Raw genomic sequence first — 14,365 nt, 5'->3', positions numbered from 1 at the left:
GTGTGTAAATTCTGTACTATGATGTGTACAATTCTACACTTTTAATATTGTATATAAAATAATTAATAAATTAAAGAATATTTTGTGAAAGAAATATGATTAGCTTTCTTAGTTATTAGATGAACTGCGGTTATATTGTGTATCACATGAGTCTAATTATTGTATGCCTGCAAATCTATATTAATTGTCTTTTGCTCGTGTGTTTCTAAATCACTTTATATTTATAACAATGATAGTAGCGTGGTCCTTGATTGACTTTTTAGTGGAAAGCACCTGCCACTCTAAGGGTTGAGGAGTGGGAAGGGAAAATGCAGAAGGTTAGCCTAAGAGAAGCCAGGTATCATGCGAGAGTTAATTGCCAGGCCCAGTATAGTAGGAAATGGAGGTCGTGGGCTCAGGCGTGGTAGGGTCTTAGCAGGAGACGAGGGTTAGCACAGCCACTTTGAGGGCAAAAGAAGAAAGAGGGTATTTCAAGTCTTTGGCTATTAGCGATGTAAGCTTTTTAGAACAGGGTGAGGTTTTTTATGGGAACCTAAGTTGGGTGGAGGTGAGTGGGGTAGTTTTAATATATTTAAGATTGTTAACTGATTACTTGCTATGTAAGAATTGTTTACCTGCCCCAATATGCACGGATATGTAAAAAGCAATACAAAACTACACACAATCTTTCTTGCCTTTGTTTAAATTTCATTAGATTGAAGAAGAACCCCACAAAGTCTATCATCTTAACTTCTAAAGAAACAGCTCTGACATCTTGTTCTCCAATATTCAAGTTTTTATTTGCTCACAAAGCCTCCAGGTTTTCCTTGGTAATGATCGTGAAGAGAAAGCCAGAGTCAGCCATTGTTTCTAAATCTTCACCCATGACACTCTAAATACACATATGTAGTTTATCTGTCAAAAGAATCCAAACCCCAGGTTTTACCCTGCACAACTAAATCCATGTTAACTTGTCTTGGATTCATCAGAAACCACTAAGTTGTCATGTACCTTTGTGAAATCAGAAATGTGTGCTACTCTTGACCCCATGATGCATTTTCCTTCTTTACATACTGTTGGACTTGCCCATCTTCGCACGGTCACCGCCAACGTTTTGCCTTCGTCCCGCCTGGCTTCTGAACAAGGTGTTTTGGCTTTTGCGACTCTGTGCACCTTACCACTACTAACCAGTGCTAATGTGTTTGTGCTCTTTCCCTAAAACATGGTACAAGTGGCTTACAACCAATTGGCACATTTGTTTTTTATAAGTCCCTAGTAAAATGGTACTAAATGTACAGGTACTTGGAGATTACAGGTGTGCAGAAAGTCGTCCAACCCAGTAACTGGAATTAGCCCCTTTGTTTTATTGAAATGTAGACAACTTGCATCACATTTGTGCCCTTGATGGTTGGAGAATATGAGATCTGTGCGTAAGTTTAACAATTCCGTTGTCGATGAACGTGCAGCGGCTACCAGAGTGCAAACGGGTCAGCTGAAATCTAAGAACAATTATGATGGTAAACGCTCTGCCATTCCGCATTATTTTCTATTGGGAGAAACCGTGAGGGACAAGATTCCCGGTCTTGTGAGAAAAGGAAGCTCAAAATGAACCAAACCATGAGAATTGTCAAGGTAAACAAAAGTAATGTAATCACCCAAGATGGGAAACGTTGGAGCATAAAACACTTGGCTTAGACAGCGGATGACGACTGCGGTAGGAGTAGTGTGTGATGGAAGCAGTCCTGAGATCGACTGTGATGAACTAAGTAATGGGTCAAAGAGTTCTGGAGTTCCTGAGAGTTTAGAATGTGATCTATGAGATAACAAGGTTGCAGAGGTTAATATAGATCATCCGTACCAGAAATGCCATTTAAATACTATGTTTGTTGACGAAACTAACAGTACTCCTACTGCCCAGCATGTCAACTTTCAGCAAGAGTCAGAGCTCCTTTTTCAAGAATTGTTCAGGAGTAAATTTACGTTTGTGCCCTGTCTCCTTCTTGAGTTTGTTGTAGATCTTTAAAAAAAGAAACATAATAAAGAAGGAGATGCATTATATTGCATATTAATTGCATCTCTATTGTTTCCTTCCTTTTCCTACGTTGTTTTCCTGCATCTCTTTTCTTCCTGTTATCTTGTGCTGTTGATTTGGTCAGAGAACGTTGAGGGTCGAAGCTTTCCTATAGGTGCCAGTTGGGAGGAGCAGTTGGGACGAGGCTCTCATTCTGTTAAGATGTTATTTACCACACGGAAATAAAAGCTTATTGTGCTTACCGCGTGATTTGTCTTCCTTATGACAGCTTCTTGACTAGATACAACTGCTTCGGTCACGGAGGAAATCTCAATTACTAATTTCTTCCTGAACTGGCAGAAGATTATTCCCTGGTAACCTAGAATGAATTTGGTAAAGAGGATGCAGGAAATCCCTGGTTGTGGGATCTCAAACTTTATCCAAGCTACCACATCCTAAGCATTTATTATCAGCTACCACATCCTAAGCGTCGTTACTGATATGAAAGTCACAGAAGCCATTTCAATATTATAAGCCTATAAACCGGTTTTCTTTAGGAAGTCAAGAAAGCAAAATAATTCCAGACTTGTCCAAAAAGGGAGGAGAAAACTACTACACCCCCCCCCCTTCCACAGCCAAAAGAAAAGAGGAACTAGTTGTGAGGGCTGGTTAGGCCCAGATCGATGAGGGGCTCACATGTGCTCAGGGCACTCACTCCAAAACAAGCGATAGCAGGAGAGGTTCAAAGTCTTAACAGAGCTTTTTGTGGGGGATTACGGTTAATTTTTTACTCAAATAAAAAAAGAAAAACATTTAAAGGAAACATACTAGCATTCTTTTTAAGAGAAGTATTTTCTAATCATTATGTTTGGTCACAATTCCCAACCAGACTGAAAGGAGGGAAAACACAATCTCATAGAAAAGAACAAAACTGTATGATCCACAACATAAACTGTGTAGCACATAACTTACAGGATAATTCTGTCTCGATCATACTCCTTTAATTTCCTGTAGCTTCTTGGGTAAAAGTGAATCTCGATAAAGTATACATATTTTGCACATTAACATAACTCACTGAAAAAGGCCAGCATGAAGATTCCATCATTGCCCACTCGAAGCTGGTCTGCGTCACTGAAGTCGTCTCTTGGCGGATATTCTTCATCCTGCACATTAACAATAAAACCATTACAAACAGGATAAAGAAATTAAAAGCCCCCTCAAGTCATGCTGGCCTATGCCTCTTGCGGCTCACCATATTAAAAAGATAATATGCACATATATGCAATATATATAATAGACTGATACTTTTTTCAAACAAAGTAAAGTCATGCATATCTAGTGCAGCAAACACAATTTCATATTCTGTAGGGCCAACCACGTGTTTTAATATAAAGCATAATCCAACAGGTGCAACAGAAAAAACAATGAATTTAGCAAAATAAAATATACAAAATACAAACACCAAAGCAGACACGAACATATTACATTATTTGATATAATGTGCGTATACTGACACCCGACAGTCTCTTCAAGAATAATGTTATGTTAGCATGTGAAATGTCTTAGATAGGCTCCAATTTCTTATTTTTAATATTTATATGCTACATTTCCATCATAAATTATTTGAGGGCGCAGATTTTAGAATTACTTCTCTTTTTCAATATTGCAAGGGCAACAATATAAATAATCTAAAATGTTGTTTAAACTGCTGAATAAAACATTAGTTATTGTGTACTCAAATGTGTATTATGCCTACTGCCAAAAAGTTATATGGTTAAGGTATGTAAAAGACCAATTTGTTTTACCAGCAGCTCAATTCCAACCAAGAGGGGCCGTCTTGACTGACTGCCACCTTAGGGGTTGCTTTTGTTCCTGATCAGGGAGAACCTGGCCTGGCAGTTTGGGCTGGACTGTTCCAATGTGAGCAGGGTCGAGACTGATTTGCATATGGCTGGGTCAAACTAAGGTGGGATTGTGTGCAAAACAAAAGACGGGCTGGGATGTGGCCCGAGTAATTACCAGTGGCTGAGATTAATTCAAGCATTCCATCCATCACCTTTTTGTATACTTCAGTGCAATATTTTAATGACACCACAATAGCTACTGCAGGTAGATCACCTGCAGTGGCAAGTGACTTTTCAGCAGGGAAAATATGCTGTGTAAGGGACAGAGGACCATAGGCGTGCTAAAGATAGACGTGGCGAAGGGGGTAAACCTGGACACACATTTGGTGGTGGGGGCTGGGGGGGGTTAGCATGTACAGCAGTATATGGGTCATTTATCCACTCATTTGTGTGAAGCAAGGGATGCAGAGGAGAGGCCTAAGTGCTAGACACCATTGGAGACAGGGTGGAGGAGGTGACACAGATGCGACGCAGTCACTATTCGCCCACAATATCAAGCCTTGTTTTAGAGAGGCTGCCAATTAACAAAAGAGACATAAAAAATACACAGAAACACCCACTGCAAGAGTCAGCCATTTTATGCAGGCAGAATAAATGACGACTGTAGCAACGCTCGCATGCAACACAGTAAAAACTAAAAAAAATTTAACCAGCAATACACAAAGTTTTAATGGGAAAAAGCGCAATATGTTGCAGTGAGATATGCTCATATTCAGGAGAGAAAGCTAGCAGATGGTCATGTTGGAAAGTAGTAATAATAATATGTTATATCTAGTTTATGATATTATGAATCATGCCTGACTCTCTGCTCTTGCTGCTCAGCCAGTGTGAAGCTGCTGTGTGAACCGTCAAAGACCTCCTGACTGATCAAGCCCTGACCCAAGCCTGCTCCCTTCCAACTCATTCAAAAAGGGCCACTCTTGACTGGATCATCTCCAAAGAATCAACAGTCAAGCTTATCTCTATTGACCCATGCGACTGGTCTGACCATCATGCCATCACCTTCCATCTACCTGGCACCCACAACACAAGAGCACCGCAACCGGCGATTCCTAAACGCTGGATCAGAGACACCAAGAACCTGGACCGCAGTGAACTTGAGGCTCGCTGCAAATCCGACCTCCCCCCCCTTCGCATATCACAACAGTCAGTGGCCTCAACAATCACTACTCTGCGACTATATCGAACATCCTGGATGATCTAGCCACACTAAAACTGAAAAGAACCCAAATCAAAGACAGAAACCCCTGGTTCACGGGATCCCTTAATAATGAGAGGAGAGCCCTCCGGCAAGCTGGATCCAGCACTCCTCTGCAGCACATCTAAAACTCCTCCGCCAGACCAGAAATGTCTACAACAGGAACATACTCAATTCTAAAAAAGACTTCTTTGGAACTGAACTAAAGAAAGCCAAGAACAGACCACGCAAGCTCTTCGAACTGGTCAAACATCAATCTAATTAACTGGCCAAAACATCAAAAGAAACCCCCAAGTCTCTTATATCCTCAGAGGAATTCTCCTCTTTCTTCGCAGACAAAATCTCAGCCCTCGGAAACTAACTCAGCTCCATCACACACCCTCAACCCCTTCCTGACCCGCCTCCTCCCACCACGACGCACCCACAGGCTCCTCCCAAAAATCATGCTCACTGGTCTGTCTTCAAAGACTATGACAAAGACTTCATCTCTAAAATCCTATCTACCTTAAACCCGAACAACCATTTTAATGACCGCTCCCTTCCAACTGCCTAGCTGCCGTCGCCCAATCTATTATTCCTAGTTGGACTACAATAATCAACACATCCCTCTAGCAGGGAACGATGCCTGACTCTCTAAAAGCCGGCCAAGTCCTCCTCATTATGAAAAAGCTGTAGCTGGATCCAGCCTCCCCGACAACTTCAGACCCATCTCCAACATCCCCCTCTTAGCCAAAGTGCTGGAGAAATGTGTGCAACAGCAGCTAAGTAAACACATCAACAACTTCCACCTGCTCGATGACTTCCAATCCAAATGTAGACCAGGGCACAGCACCAAAACCACCATGCTCCACATCGTGGATGATGCCATCCAAGCCCTTGACCAAGGAAAAACTTGTCTGTCTCCTAATTCTCCTGGACCTATCCTCGGCCTTCGACACGGTCAACCATGAAAAACTACTCGAACGCCTCAAACTCGGGATGGGATTGGATGGCACTGTTCTAGAATGGTTTAGGTCCTTCCTCCAAAACCGGTCACAGAGATTCCTAATCAACAGCAACCTACTGTCACCATCCCCGGTCACGGTTGGAGTCCCTCAAGGCTCAACCCTATCCCCCACCCTTTTCAACCTTTACCTAGAACCACTTACCAAAGTATTACGCGATGCTAAAATCTCCTATCATATGTACGCTGATGACACTCAGATCTACATCAAAACCTCTCCCTGAACGAAGCCCTGAAACTCGCCGTCCAATGGCTCGCATCCAATCAACTCAATGCAAAGAAAACAGAATTTCTCCTGGTCTCCCCTCCCAATACCAACCTTGAGATTCAATCATGGATTAAGGCCATCACAGCCTTAAACTGCCCACCAATCATTGTGGACTCGGCCAAATCCCTGGGAATTACCCTCGACAGCAACCTGAACATGCGGGACCACATCAACTCGATGGCAAAAACAGCCAGATTCCACCTGAGCTACCTTAGGAAATTGAAACCCTTCCTTGATGCTCCCGACCTAAAAATTGCAGTCCAAGCACTTGTTATCTCTAGACTGGAATATGGCTGCTCTACTCTCTCGGGTTTATCCAAGATCTCCCTGGTACCTCTTAAAGCCTGCCTCAATGCGGCCGCCAGACTACTTACCAGCACAAGGAAATACGATCATATTTCACCACACCTGAAAGCTCTCAACTGGCTTCCCCTGGAGGCTAGAATACAGCTCAAGCTAGCATGCACCACGCACAAAGCTTTATACTCTAACTCCCCTGCATATCTGGCACAGAAACTTCTGATCTCCGGAGGAATCAGAAACTCCCGATCTGCTAGAAACCTCTTACTCCAACCTGCACGTTTTCGGGAAGAAAAAAAAACTTACAATCGGGCCTTCTCTGGGGCTGCTCCAAGAATATGGAACTCTCTCCCACCCGACATCAGAAGAATCCCCTCTCTGACTCACTTCAAAAAGGATGCCAAAACCTTCCTTATAGGTAAACTTCTCGTTTAAATTTTGCCTCATCCACCACCATGGCCCTGATCTATGGCCGTTCATTGCTTCCCATCAGAAACTTGGGGCCTTGTCTTGAATAATTGTAAACATAATCTGTAAATATGTTATCTCGTCTTGAGTATTTGGTTATATAAACTGTAAATACGTACCCTTCTTTCCCTTATGTTTCCGGCACCCTGCCCCCCTACTACTCGATCTGTTATTGGTTAATTCTAAGCCTATCTGTATATTGCTTTGCTCTCCTGTAAAGCGCTCTGATACCCTAACGGGTCAAGTTCGCGCTCTATAAAACACATAAATAAATAAATAAATAAATGTATGTTGGTGTGCATGGTGATGGAATGTGAGGATGCCTGTGATGTGGAGTGTCAGTTGGATTATGGGCTGAGCAGCAGGGAGGCTGCTCCTGGTGGGGCCAACTACAGAACTTACTACAAGACCATCTTAACTACCAAGATTAATAAAACCTATATCTATAACCTAACCTCAGCTACTGGATTTCCTCCTTTCATCATAGCATATTACTAGTAAAAGAAGGAAAACCTGAAATGTAGGTTTTACATTCAACAGGTTGGGAAGAAATAATCAGCGATCAACACCCTTTCAGTAGCAACAGAAACAGTATATTAAACTGCGATACACACACACAAGGGGTGTGAAATGTGACTATTTGATAGTGCCTGTAGTTCTTACAATCGCCAGTATTTCCAGGTCACATAAAAAATTTGCTAAAACACCTGGTGCAGCCAAATACAGCGGCAGCATCGTTAAGTCTCCTTCCTATCGGCGCACAGTCTGCACAATGTTGCTGTCGCATGTTCGTTCTAACTGGCAACACAAGATTAATGGTATTGACAGCATGCTGTTATCGTATGTAATGTGCAACATTACTGAAATAAGAAAAACATTTCATTTAAAATGAAGAAAAGTATGCAAGTGCTCTACAACCCTTATTACGTGTTATTTTACAAGAGGTATTTTTTAAGTTGCATTTTGCAAACAAAACAAAAAACAACATACTTTTCTTAAAAAATAACACCCAACAAAAATAATTTATGTACTCATTTAGGTCATACTTCAAGTACGAATTTGAGTATAATGTAGAATGTGTCGCATTTTAGGGGACCAGGAGACTTATTTTCAAGATTGTTTCTGCATACACCAAATATTCCGACATTCACTTCATAGTTCCCGACACATGCTAAAAACAATGCATCTCGAACATTACAATGAATGTACTGTCTAGGTCAGTGGTTCTTAACCTTTTGACTTCAGTGGACCCCCACTGAATCATTACTGGAACCCGGGGACCCCCACTAAATCATTACTGAAAACCTGGGACCCCAACTGAATCATTACTGGAAACCGGGACTTCAGCCTGAGCATTTTCGGTAATTTGAACAGCAAAACAATACACGTAAAATACAGAAACAAGCATTCATCTAACAAACGCATAAATGATGAAATATTTTGATAACAATTCACAAAAAAACATGTTTTTTAAATTTTAATGGAAAGTTCATAGCATTTTAAAATTCAATCATGACTACTGATCAGCAGTACTACATTCTGTTTGATACACTTGTTCTACTCCCACAAATCAGTCTGAGGATGCTTGCTTAATTTTTTGCCTAAAGTTTCAAACTCCTTCACATTTTCAGTATGTTTTAAACATTTTAACATTGTCTTGCTTCTTTATTTATATACCCTTTGTTAATCTGTTAATATTATTTAATTTTCTAAGCAGTCGCGGACCCCCTGAGTGGTCTTCGCTGATTCCCAGAGGTCTGCCGACCACAGGTTAAGAACCACTGGTCTAGGAGAGCAGGCCACGTTTTCTAAACGGCTTCTACGTTGACCAAATTTGACCCAGCCAGCTACTTCTGCAAATGAAAAACAATGCCCTTCCTGAACTGCAATGGAAGTGCTCTCTGGGAGGTGAGCGACACACCAAATAGCCAATAGCAGGAGATAAGAGATGTTTTACACGTCTAAAACTGACTGTATTTTTTTTTTTAACTAGTGACAAACGCTGTGGAGGACCGCACTGAAATAAGAGTACAAAACTGTAGTTTGTTAGAATTTGCATATTTAAGGCTACAAACTCAATTGGCAAAAATAGGGCTTTGACAAAATAAGCAAGCTGGATTTTAGCCTGACTGTTTACGTTAAGACACTTGTGGCTAGCGAATGTGTAGCAGCTCTATAGACGCAGTCAATAAAAATTGTGGTTGCAGCTTTGTTCATCAGCCAGTGTGTTCTAATTCTAACCTGTGATTTAAATGCCTAGCCATAGCTACATTTCTTTTACGAAAGATAATTTGCCCCTATTTACAAAAGACCTTCTCGGGAAATGCAATCGATGTTAACCAGGAATTTGGTAGTCACAAACCTTTACCTTTTTTGGCATGGCACCACCAGATAAAGAATAAAAATCTATTATATAAATACTTTGAAAACTGATTAATGAATGATGCATTTTTAAATCCATGTTGGTCCATTGTTCTAAATATTATTGCAGAAAAACCTAAGTGCAATAAAAATCTTAAGTAAAAGCAATCGAACAGATTTATCATTAATCTTTCCGAAAGAGAACCAAGCCACTTTGTCCAAAATATAAGTATGTGAAAAATTTTAAGGATGAGAGCCTGGTCTAGGAGCGGATTTTGATCAGTCTTGCTGGCAGTGTGCTATTTTTCTCCCCACCATCAGTTTCAACAATCAAGGCAGCTGGGAACAGGAGAAAGATGCAGGTGAGAATGATATATCTTACTTTGGCCAGAACTGCACTACTCTACACAGACAGGAAGAACAAAATGAAGAAATGAAAGAAGGTAGGATGCAGATAAGACTAGATAGCTGTTCAAAACTGAGAGGGCAAATAATTTTAAATTTTAGTATAGGGCTATATACTTCAGAAGTCGCAAACATAACAGAAAAAAGAAGTGGTAAAGAATAACTTTTCAACTCAAAGCATTACATTTGATCAAGGACACATTAAGCTTTGTCAAAATTAGAATCAACATACTGATGGAGCAAGGGTTCGTATAAAAGAGACTTGCTTGTATGCAATACTCTCAAATAAGATGTAACCGCGTACTCAATCTGTTTTGTAAATACTAATATTGCATTACACATGACATACTGTATCTAGGGGAAGCTTTTATATGTGTATTACTAACAAGTAACCAGAGTGTCTTAAAATGGCTGCCAAAAACGCGGGAACTTCACTGCGTATGCGTCTACTGCATCTACGTAGTATGAAGTCTTCTATGCTTGGGGGGAAAACTTTGCAGCTGCCCAATAGCTCTTAATATGGCCGCTTGAAACTCACATGCTATTGCTTCAACTAAACCTTATAAGTTCTACTAAACACTAATGCTAAAGATCAAAATAAATAAATGGGGATAGAGTAGAGATAAGTGGTATACAGTGAAATCATTTATTTCCGTATTCTAACGTGTCTTTTTCTGACTGTATTATTAGTTCATATTTGGGCCTCGGAGGGTGACTGAAATCCCTACCCCACCTGACTTGCGCGCAGGTGCACAGAAACCTGTCGGAAACTAGGATGGCACAGTTGAAACACAGCCAAGGCCACACTGGACAGAGATGCCTGATAACTCAACCTATTGACCCGGACAAAGGAAGAAACTTAAAATAATGTTTCAAAATGTATTGATCATAAAGTGAAATGCGGGTGGGAATAAAGCTTTGGGAAAGTAAATTAAGGGGCGGAAACATAGAACAATGGTCTTAAGAAAATTATTACTTTTAGTATGGTGTGATGAACTCACCTCCTTGCCCTGTCCAATCAGAATAGGGGAAAACACAATATTGAAACATTGGGGGGCGGTACACGAACACAGAATAGTATAATTGAGGTAAGTTAGTTAGAGATCTCTCAGTCCAGAGCCCGAGACCCGTCTGTCAGACCCGTCATTCTGACTCGTCACAGACCCGACACGTATGCTGCCACAGACACTGTCCGAGACTCTCTCTAAGACCTTGCAGATGCCAGAGACCCTGCTCGAGAGTCTGAAATACTGATCGATAATCTAATCATCTAGAAGGGGAATTGTGGAAGAAAGATCGAGAATAGTAGTGCCAGAGAGGGGTGCGATGCTGGCGTTGCACTTAGAAGAGGTTACCTCCCTAGTTCTGAACCTGTCCTGATTCGCTGTCTTCCAATCGTACCGGTGGACTCCATCTGGCCCATCTTCAAGGGGTTGGATTCATCTATCACTTTAGGTAAATATAATTCTGTGTAACTTGTCTCTGTACCTGCTCTTTCTTCCCTCCCGTTACAGGTACTGTCATCACAATATTTTATTGAGACTTATTATTGATCTAAACTTGATTCCTTTCCTGAATGAAACTCGATGTTAACATTGTATTTGATCTTTGACTCACAAAATTCTTGATTAGATAAAGGTTTTAAACTTTTCGACTTTGTGCTTATTTCAAAGGTAAAGTTAATGTAATTTCTACTTTAAACTAACTCAGCAACCTGATTCATTGAGCAAAGGAAATTTACTGACAAGGTGATCGAGTTGGTAAGATTTGGTAAAGGTGAATATCAAATTACAGGTAAATCACACAAAATTGATGACAGCGGTTTGTTACTAGCTTACTGGTATGAATGTTATGGGCCCAAGTGAGTATATGGTATGTGTGAGTATTCCAAGCTGGTAACCCGCTCCATTAATACTGATAAAGAAATTCTACAAAGACGGTCCTGTGACAGAGAAAGCTGTGCATTTAATTTTTATTAGTAAATCAAAGGAGAATCAGTTTTTTTCACGGGGAAGGGATGAAAAAATCTATATGAATATTGCATTATCTTTAACGTCATAGGGATCCAAGTGTAAAGTAGCACTCCCAACAGTAATAATCTTAAGTTTTAGGCTGCTTACATTGGGAGACAAAGAAAAAATCCAGAGATTAAGCAATATATTGTATATCTGTATTTTCATTACTCTGTCATTTATACTATAGAGATCTGGGTAATCCTTGCTAAACATCAGCATAGGTTTGCAAATATGAAAACCTGGAATTCTGTCAAAGCATCAGATAAGGCAGGGATTAGGTATAGGAAGCTGAGTTTCTGTTGCAGTAACCCCCCACTTATTGCCACATTTCTGATGCACTTTTACTTGCGGTGCCCAGGTCCCTGCCAATCAGGTTGCCAGGGACTGGGTTCTTTCCCAAACCTGTACCTTTGTACCCCCAATTGGCACCTCTCTGGTCACGTGTAAGTCCCTTGTAAAAGGTACCATGGGTACCAAGGGCACTGTGACCAGGGAAGGCCTCTAAGGGCTGCAGCACATATTGCGCAACCCTTAGAGGTCCTGTACCTTAACACACACACACTGCCATTGCACGCTGTGTGTTCTGGTGCAGAGAAAAGTGAAGTCAACATTGCACACATACCTGTGTGCCATGCCTGCAACCCACTGCCTATGGTATAGGTAAGACTCCCCCTAGCTGGGTGCACTATACCATTGGTGAGGGTATTTGCGCATGAGCACTGTTCACCTACAGTGTGTAAGTCCCTTCTTAGACATTGTAAGTGCAGTAAAGCCACAAAAAAGTATATGGTCTGGAAGTTTGTCATTACAAACTCCACAGCACCATAATGGCTTTACTGAATTCTGGGAAGTTTGGTATCAAGCTTCTCAGTATAATAAGAGGAAGACATAATTTGGGGAGAGGATGTGGCCTTACTGCTAGACCGGCGACCTAGATGCTGGGGAACCGGGTTCGAGTCTCGGCAGGGACGCTCATCATCCTGTGATACTGAGCAAATCACTTAATCTCCCCATGCCTAACAAAAATGAATGTGTCCTTGTGTAACGCAACTGGTGCTCATGTAAAGCGCTCTGATACCTGAAACTTTCGTCAAGTTTGCGCTATACAAAACTCCGGAAAAAAATAAATAAATAAACCCACACTGATGCCAGTGTGGGATTTATTATACATTGCACTCAGATGGCATCTTAAGATGCCCCCTGAAAAACGACTAGCCTCTGGTGGGTTTCCTGACTGATAAACACCAGCCTGCCACCACAAGACATGTTTCTGGACCCCTGGGACTGGAGCCTTCGCTCCCTGAGCCCAGAACCAAAGCCTTTCCTGGGCGGAGGTGTTCACACCTCCCCCAGGTCAGGAAGAGCCATCTGTGGCAAAGCAGCTTCACAGGCCTTGCCACATTTGTAACACGACCCCCAGCCTCTCCTGCTATCAGGAGTAGGCCCCCTTACTGTCACCCCTCCTTTTCCGCGGGAAGACAGGCGGGAAAAATTAGAACAGCCCAGAAGGTGTGCCCACCTCTGTCAACCCCACGTCTCAGGTGGGGGAGGCGAGGTGAAGCCCACTCTTCAGTGCCCGCGATCTTGAAGATGGCAGGCACTCTCCAATCAGGATTAGGGATTGTGCCTACTCCTCCATGTGGGGTAAGCACACCAAGGGTGTAGCCACCCTAAGGTCAGTAGCCCATTGGCTACTGACCTCGAGACCCCTAAAAGCCCCCTAATTACAGTATTTATGGGGCAGCCCTGACCCAAGAAGGCAGATTCCCGCAACCTAAGAAGAAGAAGGATGAAAGAAGTCACCCAGCAGAGGAGACATCAGAGAAGAACTGACTTGGCCCCAGTCCTACCGGCCTGTCTGCAGTTTTCAGAGATCCTGTGCCAAAAGTCGCCTTGTCCTGCAGCTAGCGACCTACAGACCCCTGGGAGGTCAGACTGCCTTCAACAAAGACTGGATCTCCTGTGAACAGCAGCTCTGTTCAAAAGAAACTCATAAGACAAACTCTGAGCCTGCTGAGAACAAAGAAAACTGATGCCTGGAACCACCACTGCACCCAACAACCACCTACGGCCCGAATCCGGGTGGCCCACCGTGGGTTGACGCCTCCAGGACTCTCTGATGTCGCCTTCAGCCTCTGCAAGGAGATCCCCCAACCGTGAGTGGCCCAGTAAGGTGAAATCCGACCTCAAAAGACACCCCTGCATCCAGCCACCCTCGGCCCTGCAGAAGATAACCCGAGGTGCACCTATGTCCCCGAGCTCTCCAACTTACCTGCCCAGCTGTTGGTTCCTCCCGGAAGTCTTCCTGGACTGAGCCTGCAGCCAAAATCAGCAAGTCACATTGAAAACAACAAGGTACCAGATGCCAAAACAGCACCCTGCACCTGGCCGCCCCTGTGCCGCTGTGGGGGCACCTTATGTGCTAAACAGAATCCCACTTTGCTTTCAACCTA

At 42.3% G+C, this 14,365-nt stretch overlaps 1 protein-coding gene across 2 annotated transcripts in view; it reads right to left on the bottom strand.

Moving 5' to 3' along the window:
• Positions 1–14,365, bottom strand: part of NDFIP2 (Nedd4 family interacting protein 2) — a 221,254-nt gene that overhangs the window by 92,734 nt on the left and 114,155 nt on the right. For both annotated transcript variants that reach the window (XM_085622088.1, XM_085622087.1), the window contains exon 4: positions 3,066–3,153. In XM_085622088.1, coding sequence (XP_085478214.1) covers positions 3,066–3,153 — 88 coding nt within the window. The remainder of the gene's footprint in view (positions 1–3,065; positions 3,154–14,365) is intronic.

This window comes from Triturus cristatus, chromosome 8 (assembly GCF_964204655.1).
Source record: "Triturus cristatus chromosome 8, aTriCri1.1, whole genome shotgun sequence".
NCBI lineage: Eukaryota > Metazoa > Chordata > Amphibia > Caudata > Salamandridae > Triturus > Triturus cristatus.
Note: the sequence above shows the minus strand (reverse complement) of the source record. Positions and strands in the feature narration are given on the sequence as shown.